The sequence below is a fragment of the Periophthalmus magnuspinnatus genome, chromosome 10, assembly GCF_009829125.3.
Source record: "Periophthalmus magnuspinnatus isolate fPerMag1 chromosome 10, fPerMag1.2.pri, whole genome shotgun sequence".
In the NCBI taxonomy this organism is placed as follows: domain Eukaryota; kingdom Metazoa; phylum Chordata; class Actinopteri; order Gobiiformes; family Gobiidae; genus Periophthalmus; species Periophthalmus magnuspinnatus.
In genome coordinates, this window is record NC_047135.1 from 5,425,757 (window position 1) to 5,449,966 (window position 24,210).

At 38.5% G+C, this 24,210-nt stretch overlaps 2 protein-coding genes across 2 annotated transcripts in view; both read left to right on the forward strand.

The window, feature by feature from the left end:
* The first annotated feature begins 889 nt into the window (after positions 1-889).
* On the forward strand, positions 890-2,471 carry LOC117377783 (small integral membrane protein 32-like). Its single transcript, XM_033974279.2, has 2 exons — positions 890-1,437; positions 1,647-2,471. Exon 2 carries the CDS (start codon positions 1,681-1,683, stop codon positions 2,032-2,034), a length of 354 nt encoding a protein of 117 aa, XP_033830170.1. The 5' UTR covers positions 890-1,437; positions 1,647-1,680; the 3' UTR covers positions 2,035-2,471.
* A 1,070-nt stretch (positions 2,472-3,541) lies between these two features.
* LOC117377228 (protein diaphanous homolog 1) overlaps positions 3,542-24,210 on the forward strand; it is a 28,497-nt gene continuing 7,828 nt past the window's right edge. Inside the window, exons 1-13 of the mRNA XM_055225041.1 lie at positions 3,542-4,298; positions 17,127-17,153; positions 18,242-18,406; positions 18,669-18,770; positions 18,860-18,993; positions 20,087-20,170; positions 20,252-20,318; positions 21,041-21,180; positions 21,255-21,360; positions 21,962-22,072; positions 22,183-22,300; positions 22,402-22,519; positions 23,970-24,085. Coding sequence (XP_055081016.1) covers positions 4,200-4,298; positions 17,127-17,153; positions 18,242-18,406; positions 18,669-18,770; positions 18,860-18,993; positions 20,087-20,170; positions 20,252-20,318; positions 21,041-21,180; positions 21,255-21,360; positions 21,962-22,072; positions 22,183-22,300; positions 22,402-22,519; positions 23,970-24,085 — 1,387 coding nt within the window. The 5' untranslated portion in view covers positions 3,542-4,199. The remainder of the gene's footprint in view (positions 4,299-17,126; positions 17,154-18,241; positions 18,407-18,668; positions 18,771-18,859; positions 18,994-20,086; positions 20,171-20,251; positions 20,319-21,040; positions 21,181-21,254; positions 21,361-21,961; positions 22,073-22,182; positions 22,301-22,401; positions 22,520-23,969; positions 24,086-24,210) is intronic.

Here is a 24,210-nt window from a genome sequence, read left to right on the forward strand (position 1 = left end):
CTCATCTCATTTGGACGTGTTTTACAGTATTTATCTGCAATGCGTGCCCCTACGTCCTTGCTTTATGTCTAGCAGCCATTCTGTCGTGACAAACCAGGTGCACATGAATATGAATCAGACTGGCAGAGCTTTTAGGGCTTGCTTGGTTACGGCGCCTCATCTCAGACTTTCCACCCCACTTCACAACATGTTTGACTTCAGTTCAGGGGCTGAGTAACTCTACTGCGACTGACAATGCAACAAGATTTTAAGAGAGATCATTTTTTGTGTAAACATGATACCATGCAAGTTCAAGTCCATTTAGGAAGTCCGCCCAACTGTGTAAATACTGTTTTATACCTTTCAATACCTTTTCATCACTCAATTCATCGTTTTAAAAAGTAAAACACCATCAATAAAGTTTGAAGATTCATCCACTATTTGCGTCATGTGGACTCTGGGAGACATTGAGTTCTGGAGGCTCTGTTCCTCCCCCAAAACATGCATAATTTGTACTTCCATTATTATTAGTTTTCTGTCAGCTGTGACTAATTGTATAATACCCCATCAGGTTCATTGTTTCTGACATCCTCCAGCCACCCATAATCCATGAAAGGGTGAACAATTAATATATTTTTTTTTATAAAACCAAGGGAATCTTACCCAATTTTACTTACTTCATATTGGTATTTAATTGACCCAAGCGTATCCAAACCGGAACCAATCCAGACATGACCAAACCACTATAATAAGCCACCATCACTGGATGTGAGACTTCAGTCCAAGTTTGATGGATAGCTAGATTTGCTCTTTCTCCTAACACTGGCATGGTCCTGTGACGTGCCTGCAGCGCCCTCCTTCCCTTCCCCTGATCTGCGTCTCTCTCTTCCCCGTCTGTTCACACACTTCCCAAAAGGCGACGACAGGAAGAGTGTCTGCGCGCGGCTGTGGCTGAACTTAATTAATCCTACCTTTTCGTCTCATCTTAGTCATCCCGGATCAATAGTCCCGTAAGAGTGTCTCCGCGCCATATATCACACGGCTATCGATGAGCACTTGGATAAAAGAAGAGCTGGGAAAAGAGGGCGACCAGACGTGCCCTTTATTCTTTTGCGCACAGGACGCACGAGGCAAAGGAGATTGTTTTGCAGTGTCACACAGTTGGGACATGGGTGCTATTGAACTTCACTTTTAAAACAGAACCTTCAGTGGATTCAAGGCAAAATCTTGCGCACTGTTTGGATTTTAAAGCAAGAATATCAGAATGGATGCCTTTGCGTGCGCGCTGACCCACACTTATTCAGTTGGTTTGGTCTGATATAGTGGACGCTGTGGTGCCACATATGGACAGTGGCTCCATCGCAGCGCGTCCTCTGTGGAGCTCGACGTTGAGGAATGCAGAGGCGACACTTCGTCTTGTGCACTTCATCTGCGCAACTCTTTGAAGCGCGCCACAAAGTGAGTGTTCCATCTTCCACTAGAGTATGATTAGTTAGCTGCGTAAGTTAGGGACTGACAGTTTTCGGTCAATAGTTTATTTTAGGCTTCCTTGGTTTGAAGGTCGCTAATATTGTTTTAATTTATGCCATAGGTGTTTGTCTTGTCTGAAATAAAACGATGTGTAAACCATGAATAACTTTATCCTCATTTTTTTCCTTGCGTCTTAGCTGACCAAGGGAGCCGGTGAGCCTCCGCCTCACCATGCTCAGACAGATCCTCCTCAACTCCACTGACGACCCGGATTTTGGCTTGGTCCTCATGACACAGTCCTCTACGCACGCACCCTCTTCTCTCAACTCGTCCCACAGCAGTGGATCTGTGAGCGTGGCGGCGCTCCTCAGGCCCACCGCGGCGCGTGGGAGCTCCGGGGGAGGAGGGATGCGCGAGGGCGAGCTCCACAAACCCGACCTGGTCACCTACATCGTCATGTGCCTGCTGCTCTTTCTTCTGGTGCTGCTCATCGTGTTCTTTATTAACTGCCAGCTGCGAAACTCTTTCTTCGCCTCCATGCCATATGACAGGTCCTTGAGAGAAGCCCGGACCTCTTACAAGTAGACATTAACCGAACTGTGCCAGGACTATTAGCACAGTGTAAATGACCCGGTGATGCCGCTGCACAGCACTGACCATGTCCCCCCCCCTTCAGTGTTCTGGGAGCATGTGAGACTCTGCTGCAAAGGTTACCAAAACACGAGCTGCAGACATTTTCAAAAGGCCTGCGTATGAGTTCATTTGACTGAAAAAAAAAAAAAAAAGAAAAAAAAAAAAAAAAAGATATATTAACATAGAATTTGTAAAGACAACAGACCTTGCATTCTCTTTGGTTGGAATCAAACTGAGGCGGACACATGGATAAGAAAGGAAAATGTGCTTAATGTAAATTATTTTATTATTCAGTGGTGTATATTGTGCTGTGAACTGTTAAGATTTCACCACTGTTTCTTGTAAAATGCAAAATAACGACAGAATTAAACGCAGAGGACTTACTGAGCTCTGTAAATGTTCTACATGTGGAATGGCTTCATTTTTCTGTTTATGAAAGGCCAGGACAAACACTGTACTATTGCACATCCAAAAGATGTCTTTGTCCATAGGGCTGTCAGCAAAACCGTGCACTTTTAATGCAACTTTTTAATTCAACTTTTCTCAATATTTATAGTAGGGTTCCAACATTTAGGAGACTCTGGGTTAAAGTGTGATGAACCCTTTGTGATAAACACTGCCACAGACTAGCAAATAATGTCCAGTCTTGTTGACAGAAAATATGTCCTGCATTCCAGAACAGAGCGATATCTCCTTTATCTGCTGCTTATGTCATGTGTGTTACTGTAAAATATGCACACAGACAATCTCTGAAATACACTGAAGAGTCCAGTCAAGTAGGATAGACTATATAAATTACCAAATATTGTCTTGGTTTAATAGCTCATTGTGTATTACCAATGTAGACCTAATTTTATATTCCAATATACGGATTTAAGCGTCTTCTGCCGTTTCTGGTTTACCATGTTACCACTAGATGGCGCTATTGCCTGAATATTAATTCGCCCAGACTGAAGGCAGCTTGTCAAATCACACATGTCGTGGCCTACTGTGTAATTTAACATTGTTCAGCCATGCATAACCACGACACCGTGTCTTTCCTATGGTTTAATAAGTGTGGGGCGTAATGAGGATTTCTAATTGTGATTCACAAGGTTGACTGATCTGCTCAAATGAACTGGAATTACTCCCATGTCTAGAAGGCAAGAGCAAGTGGGGATGCCTGACTGACAGTTCAAAAGCTGAAAGGGAAAAGACATAAAATTATCTTAAATCATAGGCTATGCATTTTTTATCTTATGGGGTCTTGCTCTACTTCCTATTGCTGCTTTATTAGGCAGCCTGTTATAGGATATTACATTGACCTAAACAGCTAACAAGCCTATGACAAACTTTATGTGCTTTATCTGGGGCAAAAGAAGATAAAACCAGTAAATAGAGCCCCAGTGAAATCCTCCTCCTCAGGTGTAGAGCTGTGCGCCTTAGCCCCGCCCCTCCAGGCTCAGCTCTGACAGAAGAACAGGAAGACCGTCCCGCTGCGGAGACGATTACCTTCTGTTATTCGGGTTAAAAAGTTATTTCAACCTGTACAGGCCATGGAAACTGATTTGGAGGAACCTACCGATCAGTGTCACTTCTAACACAAACGCGGACCTACTCTGGAGACACTTGAGCAACTCTGGGGCAAGAGAAGAGCAAAACTTTTTTTTTTCCCTCACGGAGTTTACCTTCTGTAGCAGCAGAGCTAGCCTAGCCACAGCTAACATTAGCGCTACAAGTAACGCACTCCCTGAACACTTGAATTAAAACTCTTAGGGTATTAGACTGGTTTATCTTCTCTACTTTTCTTAGGAGTAGATCTGTTACTTTTCCAATCCGCTCCAGTCTCTCAGTGTGTGCATATTCTCAGACATAGGTCAGGGCTTTGAATTTCCCTCCTTTTGGCAGAGTCTGGACGTTTAGCGAGGGGTTACCTCAAGTTGGCTGTTTCCCAAATCATTAGCAACACTGCGCTAGTTAGCATCAAGTTTAGGCCCAGGGGAGTTTGTTATTGCCAAATGAAAATACGGATTCACCCGGTCTGTACAGTTAATGTGTGTGATGTTAGGGCATAGGGAGTGTTTTGCCACAGCGGTCGATTTTATCACACAGTTCACGCAAACGGATTAAGTCAAAGTATGGATCCATACACGGGGAACTCTGCTTCGGCTGCTGTCCCGAAGAAAGACAAGAAATCAAAGAAGAGCTATGAGGATGGAGACGGGAAAAAGAAGTTTGTGAGTATCCTCATTTAAATACGTGTCTTTATATGGCACGGTGAAGTGAATGGACTCCTCAGCTGAGCGACATTCCTTCCCCGGCTTCAGGTGATGCCCAGTTCATTTTCATGCTTGTATTACACTGCCCTTCAGGCTGTGCCTCTGGCTCTCGGCTCCATATACCAACACCAATCTTGTTTTAGGCGTCCTATCACCCTTTACCAGCAAATGAGGAAGTGACCATTCAACTTTTTTTGTTCTGTGTACTTTAGATAATTGCTGCTTTCACGCGACGTACTGCCCAGTCCTTGGTAACAACTTGTCTTGTTCAGTCATTTCTTTGGCCAAAGGCGTGGACCCGTATGTTATTTAGAATTGCCTCATTTAGATAATATCACCTGTGGTCCCTACCCAGCTGTGTGAGCATGTGTGATTCAGCATGCTGTCACAAAAGGGAGGAGAGCAGTAGTAGTGGATCAGTCATGCATTGCGTAATTTAACCCCTCAGCTATGTCTAGCAACAGGTGAAAACTGATATTACATACAGAGTAATGGTAACCATAGGGAACACCTGGGCTGGTCTCTAAACCAATCCCCCACTTGCATACACAAGAAATGAGAAGGTTGACCCTAAGTAAATGTATGTGTATGAATATATCAAATAAAGTGTCTAAAATGCCTTCTGGATCTCCTCCATTTGCCCACTTTCTCTGCTGAATGTTGACAGTATTACAACACAAACCAGTGGAGAGCTTTAAACAGAGTTCAGCCAGAGGTTAAAAGTGATTTTCTTCTGTATAACAGTGCACTGGCCTCTTATTATGTCCTGTCATTAACTCTCTTGTACCTAAACCTGCGACACGGTGTCCAATTAGCCTGGTATTTGAAGCAGCATTGTACAAATACCTTTCCGTTGTAAGCCAAGTCCTTTTTACAACTTTGGTTCATGCAGATGGCATCATTAGGCCTATCATTGATTCCAGCATGAATATGATAATATACTCTTTCTGATGTGTTGTAAATAAAACATTTGTTTAACCTAGTATACTAGGTCTGTTTATCACTGCAGATTATCAAGTGGGATTTCATTTCAGATGGTTTAGAAAGTGACACACGGTACTTCTACATATATGTAGGGAAAAGTGAATAACTGGCCTACTATGACTTTGACTAGATTTAACAAATGCATGGACATTTGTGAATCTTGAACTGGGGTTCATGAGTCAAATTTCCCAAATTGCAGTATCACAACTGGGGAACTCCCTGTGGATTCTGCATACAGCACGCTTCAGCAAGGTGAGGAGACACTGGGCAAGAAACAGTCAGAAAAACATAAGATGTTTGTATAGGTGAACTCACTCATAGACACATCTGAGCCTCTCAGAATTGATTTTGGCAAGGATGCAGAAAGAAGATGAGTGACATTGCCATGTGCAATAACAGTACATGTTACTAGCATGAGATTTTGAGTTTTGGTACTAGTGCTGAATGATTTTAAACAATATGTTGGCTAAATAAATGCTGCTTCAATTTGTAAATTACAACTTTGATTTTATTTAGTTTAATCTTGCAGCTTTACGTACTAGGGGCATAACATTGTTAATCAATTGTGTCTTTATGGACACATTGCATTGTGAGTTAAGATCTTTATATTTGGATCCATATCTTTTCTTGCTGTCACCTTGATGCATCCTGTATGTGAGAAGTGTGTATTCTGCGTGCTCAGGTGGCAGCCGATGAAGCAGGTGAAACATTCGTTTTCAAAAGTAGGTTATGGCCCCAGGCGGCCTGCAGACCTGTGTCATAATGAGTTGGGAGGTATTTAAAATGGAGTTTGTCAGTTACCATCGGCATGAGGAGAGAGAGTGTTCTAGCACTAGACGGTTTTGTTAGAAGACTAGACTGTGACACTAAGGTGCTCAGTGTTTGTCAGCGCAGCAGTGCACTCACTTCCTGGGGGAACCACCTGAGCCTTTCTCACTCAGTCATTGAAGTGGCTGCGTTTAAACTCTTGTGTTGTCACGCTTGTACATAGTGAAGCTTACTGTATACTTTCATATACAGGAAGTATGTTTGACACTTTGGGACACATAAAGAGGCAGTTTTGGTGATTCTGTCTCAGAGGACAGAGTATCAGACAGTGAGAGTAAGACATGCCTGTGCCAGAGTGAAACTGGAGTGGTTAATGGAGTGTTTGTACAGGACTTTGGCTCACTGTGTGTGGACACTATGATCCCTGCAGTAAGAAGAGAAGACTAGACTAAAGTCCTTCAATTCATCCCCAGTGAGGAGGACATTAGGACAGCTATTCCTATACAAGATACTTTGCATGTTAGAGGAACAAGTAGACCTATTATAGGGTTGTCAAAATGGTTCAGATACTATCAAAATATATCTCTATCTATCTATTGATATCTATCGATATATCTCAATCACACACATACATACATAAACAGAGCAAAGTTGGACCTTTCCTGAATAGTTTAGAACAATCTTGACCCATATCAATAAGACATGTTAATACTATTACTGCTAGAGTTCTATGGTATCATTATTATTGACTATCTTCCTTAGTGTTGAAATTGAGTTTGAATGTTTAGTACACGGCTGTTGTGCATTTCAAACAGTGTAAAATGGAGATTAGACCATGAAGAAGTTCATTGATCTTTATTTTTTCTGTTACTTTGAATCTCTGCGCTCCCCTGTGTCTCTGCCATGTGCACTTTTGTTTATTTATTTACTCATTAGCTCCCACAGCAGCATCTCTCACTTTTCTTGGCATCTCCAGATAAACAAAACAAAACATTGGCTTGTAGATAAATACTTTTTTGCCAAATCATTGCCAAATCAAAGAACTGAACAATATGCCTCTGCTGTGTGTGCATCATTTGCCAGTTATTTAGTTTATTTGAAATGTAGGAGTTCATATGATTTAGGTGCATACATCTCATATCTTTATATTGCAGTGAGTTAGAGCGTGACAGATTTGTGGTTGTTTTAAGTGGATTCGAGGGATGTTTTGAGGCCCCTTGGTGCTTCACAGGAGGAGATAGTCCAGATGAGGTTGGTGTTGTTTAGAAGCCTGGAGCTGTGAGAGCTGCTCAGTGGAATAAAGCTGTGAGGAGGAATGCGCCAGTGTGACTTTGGTCTGTGTAATTCCTCAGTCGTCCAGATATGAGCCATAGCAAAATGAAAAAAAAAAAAAAAAATTCTGTCAACTGGACAAAAAGTGATAGCACTCTCATGAAGACCACACTCAGGACTGGCCTGTGAGAATGTAGGCTCTGATAGGACCCTCATGAAGACCACACTGAGGACTGGCCTGTGAGACTGTGCTGTCTTCTCATTAGACATTATGGAGCTCGGGGCCAGTTTCATCAAGATTTTAACTTCAATTATTTGTTTGCTTTTCAATTGTTGCTTTGTTTAGGCTTTGATATCGACTGTGAGTCTTTGAGTTCATCTTTGAAAGGTGCAATATAAAATAAAATCAGCACAGATGGAAAATTATGCATAGAGATCAAATACAAATAAACCCAGTGTGAATGTTGGCATCTCTTTTTGGCAAAGAGAACGAGAACAACACTGTATACAATTTATTGATAAGGGACTACTTGATGGACTGCCTGAATAACTCACTTGTTTGTTGAACTTTTGATACGGGAACTTTTAATACAAGATCTCATGATTGTCTCTGTCTAAAAACTGGTAGCACTAGAACTGAAATTGGAAAAAAGAAACTCGCGGTTATTTTGCTTCTCAAAAATGGAATACATTTCAAGGACATTCAAAACTGGATACATTGGTACCACTAATGCAGTTTAAAAATCTGGTGATAAAGATTTGTAAACACGCCTGCATTTTAATGTTTTAAACAGACCTATACACTATGCAACGTGTTTGTTTTTGTTTGTAGTTCTGTGTTTTAACAGGACGCTCATGAAAAAGATTCTGAGCACTCTCATTGGGCTCTCCCTGTATAAATAAAGATAAAAAATAAATAACTAAGATTATCTCAAAGTGCCAGCTGAGTGAAGGTGCGACCTGACTGCCCATGTTTCATTTAGGTCGGACTTAGCTCATCTTTATAGCACATCGCCCTTAAATCTCCAGCAGAGGCCGATATTTTGTTTGGCCCAACCAGCTGCATAAATATGTATGAAGAGTATCCACAAAGCTTTTATTTGACCACTTCAGTCCAGAGTGTACTGCAAAAATGTGACCAAACTGGATAAGAGGGCAGTCTATAGAAAAACAAGGTTGTGGATGGGGATGTCACGATATTGCATTTTAGTGTTGCCATTATTGTGAGGAAAAATAACACAATGTAATGATTATTCACGATTATTGACTCGAACAAACAATAGTGGAATTCTTCATTTTCTTTCATTTCCGTTATCTGACACATTACAGAATATGGCCAACTTTATGCAATTAAACTTTCTAAATGACGATGAAGTAAATTTGAGGTGACATAAACAACTACATTAAAAGGCACGCTACATTAATTGCACTTTTTTGTAGTGGATTGAACAGAAATGACTTAATTTTGCTTTTAAAATTGTTACGATTATTATTTTTTTAGCTCTGATGATTATATTGTAACCTGAATAATCACGATTATCGATTAACCTAATAATCTTGACATCCCTAGTCATGGATTAGTTTGTACTAAATTCAAATTTGAAAACTTGGAGAAAATGACCTAAATTAGCCCAAAATATCGGTCAAAAAAAAAAAAAAAAAAATATCGGCAGAGCTTATCGGCCATAGTTTTCTCTGTATCGGCCATGAAAAAACACATTGGCTGATTTTAACACTTTATTGTCCCTAAAAGACATAAAAAGTGATGCTCAGGCTCCATTTGACATGATTCACTGTGACCATCCTGCTTTAAGGTGATTGTGTCATTGGTATGAAGCAGTTTCAATTTTTCTTTTGCAATATGTCACACTTCAAAATTACAGTTACAGTGACAGACACTATCAGTCAAAAGTTTGGACACACCATCTCAGTCAGTGTTTTTTTTTTTTTTTTTTCTTAATTTTTGTACTACTTTTGACATTTTATACACACATAGCAGATATCAAATATATGAAGAGAGATGTGTGAATTATGTAGCAAAGAAATAAAGGTACATAACTCTACGAAAAATATTCAAATCAGGGTAGCCACCTCTTAATTTGTCGGAATATATTAAGTTAGTTATTTCAGTTTTTTACATAATCCATAATTCCATCTATTTAGGTGATGAGTAAAAATAAAGGGGGAAAAAAAGGGTGAGAGGGTGTGTCGAAACTTTTCACTGGCAGTGTATCAACATAGCTGCTTTGTGGTTAGCTTCTTTTGAGAGTTTCCTTGTCTTGTATTAGGTGAACATTTTGGTAATTATTGTTTTGAGACTGTGATGAAGCAGCGGTTAACTTGGTCGTTACCATGTGCTCAACTCGCCCAAACCAAGGCGTCAGCATTGTGCACGCTTCAGGAAGTCGCACTCTAGTTTGTAACTAATCCAAATGATGCACACCGCAGAAGGGCTGGACTGCTGAGGATTACTGTCACGCAAACCAAACAGTAATCACATAATTCACTGTTCTCCCTCCTGTCTGTAGTACACAATGAGTACTGACATTAACAAGTCTGTAGTGATTTTAAGTGCATTGTTGTGACCAGGAATGCCTATGTGAAGAAAGACACGTTAGATTTGGTTTAACATATTGCATTTTAGTGTTGCAATTATTGTGAAACAAAAAATGATGATATGATTATGATGTAATGATTGACACCTTGAACAAACAGGTGAATCCTTCATTTTCTTTCTTTTCTGTTCTCAGGAACAACAGGAATGCCTATGTGAAGAAAGACACATGAGATTATTTTAATTGCAAAACCTGCTTAAATTAAAACTTTCAAATGAAACTATTTTGCAATGAAGACAAAAATTACAAGAATTAGGGCTCACACTTTGCACATTCAAGCACATTAAGTCTACAAATGTGTCTTGTAATGTTGAGATAATATAAAGATTTTCCCACTGTCCCAAAGTGTTGTTTTAACCTAAGCTATGAAAACTGTATTATTGACTTTTTCTCCTCCTTTCCATTAAATCTTCAGTGACCATTGACCAGTTTTTGAAGTCTAGAAATGGGAGTTGAACCTCATTGGAGTTTTTGGAACAGTTTTGTTGTTGCTTCTTTATAGTTGTCCCTTTTTGCTTTTTGTGACATTTTAATAAAGCAAATGTATAGGTGGTACTAGTTCTGCAAGCGATGATTTCACACCACAGTTACAGGAAGTTGTGCAAAAATAGTGAACAGGCTGCTTCCTTATAGCAGCTTTGCCTTATCGCTCTGCTCCGCTCTTTTCCATCCATTGTAGCAGAAAGCACCAGAGGATTCTCTAAATGTCACCTTGTGTATATTATTAGAATCATATAAAGTCTACGTAAAGGCCTGTACTTTCTATTTGTTTGAGTGTTGTTTAACTACTTGGGCTAACATGGGCCATTTAAGTCTTCATGCAGTTCTTGTTTGTCCTCACAATTAACTGTCCTTGTAACCTTTGTCGAGGTCTTACACTCTCGTTAGTTATGTTTTTTGTTGTTCTCGTCACAAATCTGGCCACATTTTAATTAAATGTTCAGGAATGGAGCCAAATTGACAAAATTGTGATTTAGTTATTTTGATATTTTGATCACGTTCATGTGTGGTGAGAGTTCAAGTATGTGAACACTGGTATTTAGTTATAATCTATGGTGCGCATAGATTATAACTTTACATTTTGTGCAATTTAAATTGCCATATTAATCTTAATTTACTTGATAATATAAACAAATCCATTCCAGCAGATTAAAGAAAAAAACTTAAGCAGTGGGAGTGTATTGGGGGTAGGTGAAAGTGAGAAATTTTGTATCGTGCACCCCTACTCAAAGTTATGAAAAATCTCTGTTCTGCATGTCTGTCATGTTTTTCTTGGAGTCAGATCACAGTTTTGATTTGATTACAATGCATGCAAACTTGGTATTTTTCAGTTGCCTTGAGGAGGTCACTAAACTTAACTGCTTCTTCTGAAAGTTCACATTTTATTGCAGTCACTCAGAGCATTGCTGAGACCAGTATAAGGAGGTGTGGGTGGGAAAAAGTCTCTTTGTTTGAGCATAAAGCTGCATTCAAAAGAAAATCACAATTTGACGGGTTTACCCAAATCTCTTTTTTTTTTGGTGTGAGACTGAATGTCCAATAGAATGACCAACAAATGCACTGCAGCGCCTCTTCTAAATGGAATTATACTAACAAGAGAATTATACTAACAAGGGAATGTGTGTAACTAGTTATATTTTTAAATATATGAAAGCTGGAACAATATATTTTGGGGCTTTATTGAGGGGACTTTTACTTTACAACCAAAATAACAAAAAATTTGCCAATTTTGCAATGTGCTAAGATCTGAGCTGTAGAGGGTTGAATAAGTCACTTCTATGACTAATTGTTGCTTGTGGCCATTTATTTGTTGCAGCTCAGACATTTAAAAACACTGTATATTTAAAAATGTTGTTGGGATTCTCTTGCTGTATTTTAAGTGTATCTGTGGCTTAAAATTGTTTCAATTTTATTGTTTCTCACAGTATACTTGTATAACAATATATCATGCTTCAAAATGTTTTACTATGACAGGCCTAATTATGTGCTATGTTTGTGTGTAACTATAACATATTTTTCACATATTTCAAATAATATACTAGCTATCACCTGTAAGTGGTTCTATGATGAGTATTGACACAGACTTGTATAGAGATAGACTTGTTTGTGTACGCTCTAATTGTATTTGGGAGATGAGTGTCTGCTGTCAGGTGTAGCTCCCTCTTGCATATGAATGCTAACTGTCTGTGTGGGCAGTGCATGTTAAATATGGGGGACTTAGGTGGGATTACATTGTCACTTCTGTCCTGACTCTCTCCTGTTGACAGATTAGAGCTAATCTGACCGCTGTGGTGTGTGTAAACAGCAAGGAGCCTCTGTCACTTTTCCTGCTCCGAGTGGAAGTATTTATATGCCTGTAAATGGACCCAGGCCCAGTTTATAGCCTCTACAAGTATGTGCAAACCAACATTTAGAAATGTTAACTTCACAGTGAGCAGAGGTGGGAGATGCATCCAAACATGTATAATATTCCGATATATGTTTTGGAGATATACAAAACCAGAATATCAATTATGTCTATTAGTTTTGTCACAAAACTTAAATTTCAAACTCAATTTTGATACTAAGGAATATACTCAAAACTGATTCTGATACCACGATGATAATTTAAAAAAAATAAACACATTTTCAACATTACATTGTAGAGCTTTCTTTCATATTATCATGTGGCTTTATTTCTCTTCAATGCCTTAGTCATCCAGGTAGGTTCCATACTGGTCCATGGGCGTATACTAGTCTGTGTGTCTTATACTTGTTCTGATACAGCTCAAGATCACTCCAAAGCTCTTCAGGAAAAGTTCACTTCTGTCCTGTGAATGCGACTTTTTTAGTATCGGTGCCTGCTCAAATGAATATCTCGTTTTGATTCTTATATTAGCTCTGCCTGAGTTTTGACACTTTTAACAACCCTAATATCTATAAAAGATTATGAGATGAGAAGGAACAGAACGTAGCTTAGTGATGTTGACAAATGTACTTTAAGTGTATCCTTTGGGCTGTGATAAAGCAGGTTGTGTGAGTAATGAAGCGCTTGTTTTGGTCACCAGGAACAACATGGTCTGAGCCGCTTGATTAGGAAGCTCAGAGGCATCATTAGAAGCAGTCACTCAGCCGTGCATATCAGCAGGTTGTGTTGTGTTTACAAGACTACAGCTTTTCACTGTTTAAGCTCATTCACCTACTGGGATGAAAAGGCTTTTGAATATTTGAAATTTTTAATTTTAGACCAAACTGGGACAAAATTTCAGTTGGCAGCTGGGCAATATGACAAAAAAATTATGCATATATTTTTTCCTCATTGATCCATCTCCAGTTCCATTTTCTTACTTAAACCAAAATGGCTTTCAGTATAAATTTTCTGAACATGCTAAAAATATAAAACAATAGAGATTTAATCATTGGCATTTAAAAGTGCACTAGTATGTGACTTTTCTGAAGAAGGGTGCAACACCTGCTTGTCTCCATGGAGATGTTAAAGCTTTGCCTAGAATGTTCCACAGTATGTGTAGTAGCAGTAGTGATCTTGTCTCAATGGAGATAAGCAGATGATGCCACCAGGCCAAGTTATGGGTTATATCTATGGAGAGGCTAGTCCACTTAAGTTGGCAGAAACATTTCCATTGAAGCAACCACCACCAGAAACATTACAAAGTACACGTTTAACACAAAAATAGTAAGTAATACATTCAGAAAGACCCCAGCATATCACTGGAGATTAGAAATGACAGAATCTCTCAGATGTGATTAGCTGCACAGCCCTACCTTTTAGACAAGGCCTGGACATCACATTAGGATGTAAACGCTGTAAACAAACATACTATATATGCCATGTGCTTGCTATGTGCTTTCTTAAAAACAGATAACATATTAAGTAATTATATGTTTCCCATTGCAAACGGCTAAATGTCCTTAATACCTTTTACACATTTCTATCACAACCCTAACCCTTGATACAGCAAGGGTTAGGGTTAGGGTTAGGGCCTTTCAGAAAAGAAATAGAATCCTCTGTTAAAACATAAATTGCAAATCTAATCGCAATCACAAATGCTTGTCAGAAAAATCAAAATGGGATATTTTTCTAAAATCATTCAGCCCTATGGCCCTACAGTGGGTATCAACTCATGATTCTGTATCAACAGACCATAAATGGGGACTTTTTTGGTAATACATGCTGTGGTTGTTTAGGGTGATGATTGGTTGGAGCCTGATTGTGTGAAACAAAAGCATAGGACATAACTGAGCATTCATGCAGAAAACATGTCCTACTTGGACAGACATGCGTCACAATGTCTCACACTGTCTGAGGACATCTACAAATCTGTGACAAAGTGCATAGTCAAGCATAGTCTGGAAGCCATTTAAAAAAAAAAAAAAAAAAAAAAGGTTTTTTCTGTTTAACTTTAACCATTTTGTAATTTGAATTGCGTTACATCTATTTATGTTTTGCTATTTGAAATTGTATTTCAATGTGTGAACTACTGTGTCTAAGTAATTTCCTTTGTGGATCAATAAAGTTTTTGTAAGTCTTTTCATCCACGTCAGACCCGTGCAAAGAGCGCTAAACTAACAGACTTAAACTGTACACAGTAAGAGCTGATGTCATTTCCTGAATTACTGCTTATTATAAATAGCACTTTAAAAAGCAGCCTCCTGTGTGTCATTTGCTAGGGCTGGCCTCAGTTGCATTAGTACACAGAAGTTACCATGGCAACAGTGTGTTTTTCATCTGCACTTGTGATTTTTAGAGCGACTCATGCCTCATTTAGACCAACTCCGTCACGTCAGACGGGCGTCTGCTGCACAGCAATTTTACTCATTCCAGTTTACATTGAATAAATCAGAGATATGTGTCTAGTTATTATAATTTTTTTTTTTTTAATGCAATCAGGGTAGTGCACTTGTATAAAAATGCATATTCAATCAACTACCTGTTTAGTAGAGAACACCACGGTGGAACAGTTTGCATATTGCCTACTTGATGACCCACAAGTATGTATAATGCAAAGATTTATTTTGTTTTTGAGAAACTGATTTTGAACCGTTCAGATCTGCACAGCAGGTGATCAATACAGTGAGACATTCAACTTAAGTTAGTTTTGATCTTTAATTTTGTTTAGTGATGTTGTGAGATTATAGTGGTACAGTTACTTAAATCTGCAGTACAGCATATGATCACTGTTCTGAGAGCCTCAGTCCATAGTTTGGAAGCCCTGGTTTAGAGAGATGGGAGGCTTTGTGTTGAAATGTCAAAGTCTGTGTGTATTCAGTCAACTGTTGGTTACACAATATTGTTTATTAATTATTAATTACAACTAAGTAGATGAGAATTCTATGAGCAAACATGGTAGACATAGATCGATTTGATGCCATTTCAGGTGCACATACTGTGTTCTGTGTTGCTTCACAAATGAAAATACTTCTTGTTATAAGTTACTGAGGACTGCTCTGCAGATGCAGGGCACTGCTGGAGAAACACTGGTCTGGACTCTTCTTCACTGGACTCTTCTTCACTGGACTCTTCTTCACTGAACTCTTCTTCACTGAACTCTTCTTCACTGGACTCTTCTTCACTGGACTCTTCTTCACTGGACTCTTCTTCACTGGACTCTTCTTCACTGGACCGTTCACTAAGCTTGTCATGACAAATTTTGAAGTGCTACACACTGAAGTAAATATAGACAACAAACGATAATATTGAAATGAATACAAAAGCAGATTTATACCACAAGAAAATCTAAATATATAATAAAATGTGATTTAAACACCAGAATGAAATACTTTAGTAGTTTGTATCTATATTATGAGTCGTAGAAGTTATTACATCAACCTTTTTATTTCCCAAAAAATATTGAATGATAACTCAATATAGTAATTATCAATCCAGGCCTACTGTTCACTGGACTGTACACTGCACTGTATATTGATGAGTGTTGGGGAGCCCTCTACTTTCACTTTCTCTAAACACAGTTGGCTTAAAGTTGTGTAGGATGTTGTTTTTTTTTTTTTTTTTTTTACACTGCTTGGCCAAAAACAAAGGTCACACACTTTAACTTTGATTACAGCACACATTCGCTGTGGCATTGTTTCAATTTCGCTTCTGCAGTGCCACAAGATTTATTTCCATCCAGTGTTGCATTAATTTTTTACCAAGATCTTGCATTGATTGTGATGGTAGAGTCTAACCGCTGCACAAAGCCTTCTCCAGCACATCCCAAAGATTCTCAATGGGGTTAAGGTCTGGACTCTGTCTTGGCCAATCCATGTGTGAAAATGGAAGTGTGAAGTGTGAAGATGTCTCACGCTCTTGAACCACTCTTTCACAATTTCAGCCCGATTAATCCTGGCATTGTCATCTTGGAATATGCCCGTGCCATCAGGAAAGAAAAAATCCATTGATGGAATAATCTGCTCATTCAGTATATTCAGGTAGTCAGCTGACCTCATTCTTTGAGCACAGACTGTTGCTGAACCTAGACCTGACCAACTGGAGGAGGTTCGTACCTATTTGCTTAGTTAAATCCAGGTAGTGACTTTTTTTGGACCAGGCAGTGTATATGCACATTGTCTGAACCAATTTAAAGGGTTTTACCGCCTTGAATGGTAACACTTAATACTTAATCTGTCCCTCAAAGCCACTTTTGTCATTTCACAGACAAACCCGAAGTGTCTCATGCGTGTTTGCTTCTGTGAGTTCGGAGACTGATGTGTGATCTAGATGTAGTGAGATGTAGCTTTCTTTATTATTTAAGAAAACAAACAAAAAAAAACATTTAGGTTTGGAGTAGTTTTCCATTTTCTTCTTCTTGGGTGTATTGGTTTTTGTACTGTTTTTTTGTGCTTGTTTCTGTCCTGTTTACAAACGCTGCTGAAGGCTTTTGGGGTATTGCTTGGTGTATGCTGCCATCTTCTGGTTGAGGGATAGTAATGCCCTTTTTAAAATCTTGAGTGTTGCAACTAATCTCCAACTATTCAATCTAATAGAAACCCCTACATTTGCACAAAATTAATTTATAAGAATGACGTGAGTGAAGTAATTTCAATTAAGACCTCAAATTAATCTTGAAAATGTAGAATTCCTAATTGATTCTTTGTCTCTTCCTCTCTCCTCTTCTTCTTGCCCTTTTCTCCTGGGTCCATCCTTTCACAGACTCTCAAACGGCTGATTCCTGATGAGGTATGGTTCTTCCAGATTGTTGATATGTTTAACCTCACATATATTTAGACACAAAGTTGAAGCACATCTTCAACTCTTTGTATCTAAATATATGTGTCAACGCATGCTTTTACTTGTGTGTTTCTCACTAACCCTGAATTCCTAATGAAGCTGTTCAACTAGTTTGTGGAATTGTGTTATGTCTTGGGTGTTGGACTTACACACACATATTCACTTATTTTACACTTATGGAATCAACTATTTGTTCAAATAAGCCTTTCAGTCACTCCACTCTTTATTGTTATGGACATTATATAAAGGACTTTTGGATCATTTCAAAATAATTGAACAACAGTGTTTTAAATAGTTTGCTATCACAACACTCCGACTTTTTACATCCCTTGTATCCCATAACTGATTTTCCTCTAGTCTTGATGGCTTCTTGTCACTCAAGGACTAAACTTATGCGCTGTTCAGTGGTGTCAAATGACTCTGTCCCTGAGAACTTGAGACAAGTTTAAATGAATTCATTATACCAGCACCACTGACAACCACTGATCTTTACAAAGTTTGTAAAGGGTGCGTTTTTGAAGTTTGAAATATTGCTGATGAAAATATAGATGATAAACGATAATAAAGAAACTAAATGATGCCACTGATGCGATAACCCTAGGCAGGATTGTGCTAAAACTATTCTAAATGAGAAACATTGTTAAAAAATATGACCTGCAATAAATTAATAGAATGAAACAGTTTGCATCAACATAGTGAGTAATAGAAGTCATTTATTCAACACGCTATACCTCATCTCTTATCATAATACAGATACAGTAATTATTGTGGCCTAGCTGCATTCACACATGTACAAACAATACATCAAAATTGTGATTAACCAGGGACTAAACCGGGACTAAACCGGGACCAAACTGGGACTAAACCGGAACTAAACCAGGCTACAACAGGACCAAACAAATTGTATATCCAAACCAAGACGACATCGCTGCTTAAGAAACCATTTGTCTCATTACAGAAGTTTCCTTTTACCTCTGCTGTACTTTTTAAGAGTTCTTTCTGTGATTGTAAAGTGTGTTTTTTATTGGGTTACATAGTTGGAACGCTTTACCAGCATGAGGATGAAGAAGGACAAGGAAAAGCCTGGTCAAATGCCCAGCCAACGTCACTCGTCCGCAGCAAGCTATGAGTTCAGCTCCCAGAGCCCCATGATGCAAGACCACTCAGACGAGTATGTGCTGGAGCTCTTTGAACAGATGCTGGTAAGAGATCAGGAAACCAACAAGACAATATCAGTGCACAATTAAGGCTACTGAACATGGTGTACTGTGTAGACAATTTTTGTCATTTATTTTGACTTATAGTGCCACCTTGTGGCAAATTGCATACAACTTCTGATTCAGGTCAAACTAGTTACTGCTACTATTCTTTTCACCATATGTAAAATTCCAAGCATAAAACAGTTCTATGTCTATTTCACTGTAATTCTTCTGTGCAAACATCCCATACTTTGCTCATCTATAGGTGGATATGAACCTAAATGAGGAGAAGCAGCAGCCTCTTAGAGAGAAGGACATTGTGATTAAACGTGAGATGGTTTCACAGTACCTGCACACATCCAAAGCTGTAAGTAATAAAACATATGGCACTATTTTCTGAACTTTTTGTCCTGTAAAAATACTGCAACTATTTGTTTATTTGTTTTTGTCTGTCAGGGACAAAATCAAAAGGAAAGCTCTAGATCTGCAGTGATGTACATCCATGAGCTGCAGGAAGACTACCGCGACCCTCAGCTTTTGCTGAGCTGTCTGGAGTCTCTCAGAGTGTCCCTCAATAACAACCCTGTCAGGTGAGACAAAAGACATGTGTGAAACAGGCCCAGTGTTAAAGCCCTCCTCACACAATTCTGGGCTCTGCTACTGGAGCCAAACTACTGAATCTGGACATGACATGGAATGTAACTGTTGTTACCTCATGATTCATAAGATGTTGATCCTTAATAGTTTAAATATGTATAATATGTGTAATATGTGTCTACATCCTCAATCTAGAGTTAATGCTATGTGATAAAATCCTGACTTGCATTTTCCCTGTCCAGTATTTGAGGACTTGTGCTTTCTGTAAGCATATTCACAGTAGAGGCACATACCTTGTTTGAAATTGCTATGAAAGGCAGATGGTTTATGTCCAAGAAAGCAATGATTAAAAACTGTAAAAACAGAACTCAGATATTAAGTGCATGTGCACATTGACCATTATGAAAACTCTTAAAACTTTTGCGGCAATTTTCACATTTTCAGTTGGTGAGGATGGCATTCTGATTAATTGACCTGTAGTTTAGAAAGAACTGCTAATGGACAGGTGTGTACTATATGTTTTACTTTCAAAACACTGGCGTGTGCCCATCAGTTCTCATTTGACCTTTTGTGCTCTCACACGCGAGCTTCAAAAATTCTTTGATTTGGAACATAGCCCTTGTAAAACAATAGTCTCTCCTCAGTTTTTTTAAACTTGTTGTTGCCATAATTTAAAAATGCATTGTCCTTAATTCAAATCTAATCCTTTTTATGATGGTTTATGCTGCATTCATTTGGTCCTTGGAAACTCTGGAAAATGTTTTTCTGATTTGAAAAATGTACATGAAAGCTTGCACAAGTCGGAAAACAAACTCGGGAACTCAGGTGCAAATGAGCAGCCACAAACTTCCACACCTGATGTCACCTGCTGTATGAACTTCACCTGATTGTTCAATTTATCTTAAATGTTTGAGCTGTTTGACTAAACATTATTATATTTAGGGTATTTACATCTCATCTTGGAACCCCAAGTTCCAGAGGACCACATGGACACAGCATTAGCCCATCTCTGCAGCGGCATATTGAGCCATTAGCTTGGCATTGTATAAAGTAATAAGAAATGTTGTATTCTTTTGTCTCTTTCAGTTGGGTACAAACCTTTGGAGATCAGGGTCTAACATTGTTACTTACTCGTCTTCGAGGACTCCAAGAAGACAAACACGAGTATCCGTAAGTTGCTCAAATCAAGAAAAGTAAAGTGTTTTTGATTGTGTTGTATGTGGTCATTGTGTTACATTTGCCCCTTTTCAGAATGAGGATGGCGATAAAATGTCAGCATGAGATAATAAGATGTCTGAAGGCCTTCATGAATAACAAGGTAAAGGATTGGAAATGTTCATTACTAATATTTATTTTAATTCACGTAGAACGTTGCAGAATTACTGAGGTGATTTGAAGGAACGTATTTTGGTTACCTAAATGAATAAACAATGACTGAATTCAACAAAACATGAGAAAGTCAACAAGTGAGCTCACTTATGTTTAAAACTTGGTCATTTCAGAATGTTAAACCTGCTTTCAAGGCTGTGAATGCAGGCCTTTGTTTTATATTTTTGTATCGTGACTGTTACTTTTGATCAGTTTCATTTTATTATAATCTTATCCTTTCCCCAAACCAAATCCTACCAACCCCAAACACAAAGGGTAAAATCTTCCAGTTAAGGTAGTCCTCACCAAGGCTAGCTCAAGATTTGGAGATGGGTCCGCAGGTGCTGCACTGTGGTACCCATTACTCCTGACAGAATGCCCCAGTGGCATTGAAGGGGTAGATGGGGACAATGTTACTTAATGGGACAATGAAGTAAACCTTAACCTTCATGAACCATTTTTGTCAACTTTATATAGTACTTTACATATTGATAGTATTTGCATATGGCTCCAATAAGCATTTGCTGATTTGTTTCCAATAATTCAAGTTGGATATTACTTCAGCACCATTTATCATGAATTGTATCCTTTGAGAGTGCAGTATTTACCATTTTTAATCGTTTAGGTTTTATGATGTTGCTCATCTTTTTATGCCTGTTTTTGGTCTTTTAGTATGGTTTAAAGTCCATGCTGGAGTCCGGTGAAGGCATACCTCTGCTGGTCAGAGCCATGAACCCTACAGTGCCTCACATGATGGTGGATGCTGTCAAGTTGCTTTCTGCCATTTCTATTTTGGAACACCCCGAGAATCTGTAAGGAAATAAATATAACATGATGTTGCACAGACTTTTGATGTAAAAACATTTGTTGTGTTTGCCATTTTCAGTCATGAGCGGGTTCTGGAGGCCATAACCGAAGAAGCAGAGAAAAGAAACATTGAGCGGTTTCAGCCTTTGTTGTCTGGAATGAACATTCACAATATTGCTCTTAAGGTAGTTTCACAAATTGGTATTTACATTGGTCTTTCTCATTACACATCACAGCACTCATTTATGCAGCAGACGATGAGCACACAAGATATTGGCTTCAGTCGCTGTGCCTCTAACGTCTGATTCTTAGTGAGCCAAGCGAATGTTTAAATATGGCCACAAGACCAGTTCTCTTTAACATCCATAGTATACTCTTTAATATTTAAAAGCAGTCAACTTTATAATTTTTTACCCATGCTCGTAAGCTGTTATTTGCACAAATGAGCAACAACCTGCTTTGGCAGTTATTAGCTTACAGTCCCTGACACATACTCATATTGTCATTAGCCCCTCCATTGGTGTTGTGAGGTTGATGTGCTGGATACAAGCACAGGAACGTCATGCGGTGTAGTGCTGAGGATGGACCTGTGTTGGCTGTCATCTATGTGTAATGTCTCTTACTTTTGACACAGTTTGTTTCTGTATAAGTACTGAAAGTATAGGTTGTTCCATAAATATTTGATGCTTGTAATATTGACTTCACGGTTTTGGAAACACTACTTCCATCTTGGTTTTTATTATCAGTCATAGTACGATGAAACATGCTTATACTTATTTTGCACAGGGTGGCTGCATGCAACTTATCAATGCTTTGATTAGTCGAGGAGAAGAGTTGGACTTCAGGATCCACATTCGCTCTGAACTGCTAAGACTCGGACTCAGACATCAGCTGATGGTTTGTACATTTCCCTTATGATTATAGGCCATAAAATGTCCTTAGTAATTTCTCATTTTATTTTAGATATTATGATCTTTTTGTTTTAATTTTGACCCTTTACATTGTAGGAGATACGGACCATTGAAAATGAGGAGCTCAGGGTACAGCTTGCTGTGTTTGATGAACAAGCTGAGGATGACTCTGAGGACCTCAGAGCACGTCTAGATGACATTCGCATCGAGATGGAATATCTTTTTAATGGAGTTTGGAATATAAATTACAAAAAAAGACATAACATGACTGCCTTCAATTCCTATCTTAATTTTTCTCTTTAACTTTAGTCCTTAATGATGTGAGGGAGGTTTTTGAGATCTTAGTCAACACAGTGAAGGACTCCAAAGCTGAAGGCAACTTCCTGTCTGTGATGCAGCACCTTCTGTTGATCCGCAATGACTATTTGGCCAGGTAAAGCGCACTCATCTCCCAAATGTACTTTCATGTGTTTACTGCTTATCCGACACTATATCTACTTATTTGCGTCTTTGGTAATGTTTACACTCAAATGCCCTTTCTCACAAACATTTGGACAAATCCCGTTTATGGTGCAATTTAGAATATTCTCCACAAAGATGGATACTTTAGATCCCATTTTGTGTAATATTCCATAAAATGAACGTGTTGGCCCTCTGAAGAGACTGGCCTTCTCACAGCAAAGCTTTTTGGAAGGATTTTTAGTGGAACATTAGCCTTTAAAAAATGGCTGGAATCCCAAACGGTGGGTCTTAACAGATGTATAGTCAAATTAGTATTCAGGAGATTTGTTTGGTTTGCCCCTCTAGTTTACTCTGTTAATTTACCTCTATATGCATTCACACTTTTGTCTATTTGCTGTTTGTTTTTCCTTGAGTGCTGTTTCGGAGCTGTGAAATTAATACATGCAGCGAAGTCTAATTCCATTTTAATAGAAATGAGTGCAATCAACTCTTATCAGCAGAAATATGCTAATGCCTCGCTCCTTGTGTCTCAAAGCCCTTGAGGCTTTGCTAGAAAAACAGAAACAGGCAGAAGAGAATAGCTGAATGACAATACAAAGGTGGAATTATTATAACAGAAAAGTGCCCAACATTGAGTTGAGATAGTTAAGTTTTCTCAAAATGTACTGCCTTCTAATTTAAAGCTATTGCTTTTACAAAAACATTAATTCATTGTATTTTCTTACATTTTATACACATTTTGGCATAAAAACATGACCAAATTAAGTATATTTTGTCTGTAATACATTTATTTTTACTATATATGAATTAAAATATATTTTCTAGCTTCTTGATGGCATTTTTACTGTTCTACAGTACCTTGGTTTGGTCACTTGGTGTCTCTCTCGCTCCACGATAAAATTCGACTCTGTCAGAAAAAAAACTCATGTGTAGTGAAGCAGTGAAATAAGTGTTAGACAAAGGCAGAGTGACTAAGAGAAATCAGGAGAGGGTGAGACCGAGACAGAATAAATAAAGTATTGTGACTGTGGCAGGGGTCAGGGAATAAGACACCTCCAAAATTGACTGTCTGTAAAAGTTGCCTGATCAGACAAGGGCTCTGGACATTCACACACTTTCTCCCTGGCAGCCTCATGCAATCAATCTTTGTGACAAGTAACCAGAGCTGTCATGCTCAAACACACATCCAATTTCAGTTACAGACAAAAGACAGAGACAACACGTGCACCTGTATGCTCAGTGCCAGTCACATCTCTGACTCATTCTCTGCCTCTCCTGATGTTTAGGCAATCAATAATGCTGTGTTTATCTAAATTGCACCTCCTAATTGTAATTGTGAACTGAATACACAAATATGTTGTTTTAGCCTCCAAAATGTGCCTTATTTTTCAAATGTTTCTGTCTCCTTCTCTTTCTTTCAGGCCTCAGTATTACAAGTTGATAGATGAGTGTATAGCGCAGATCGTTCTTCACAAGAATGGAGCAGACCCTGACTTCAAATGCCGTCATCTAAACCTCAATATTGAAAGTTTAATAGGTGAGAACTTTGATAAATATGCATTTCACTGTGTCTGCTCTTTACCAAAACCTTCTAGACCAGTGTTTGTTTTGCTGGACACAATTGTACAGTATTAATATTGCTAAGTTTAAAAAGTAAGTGTT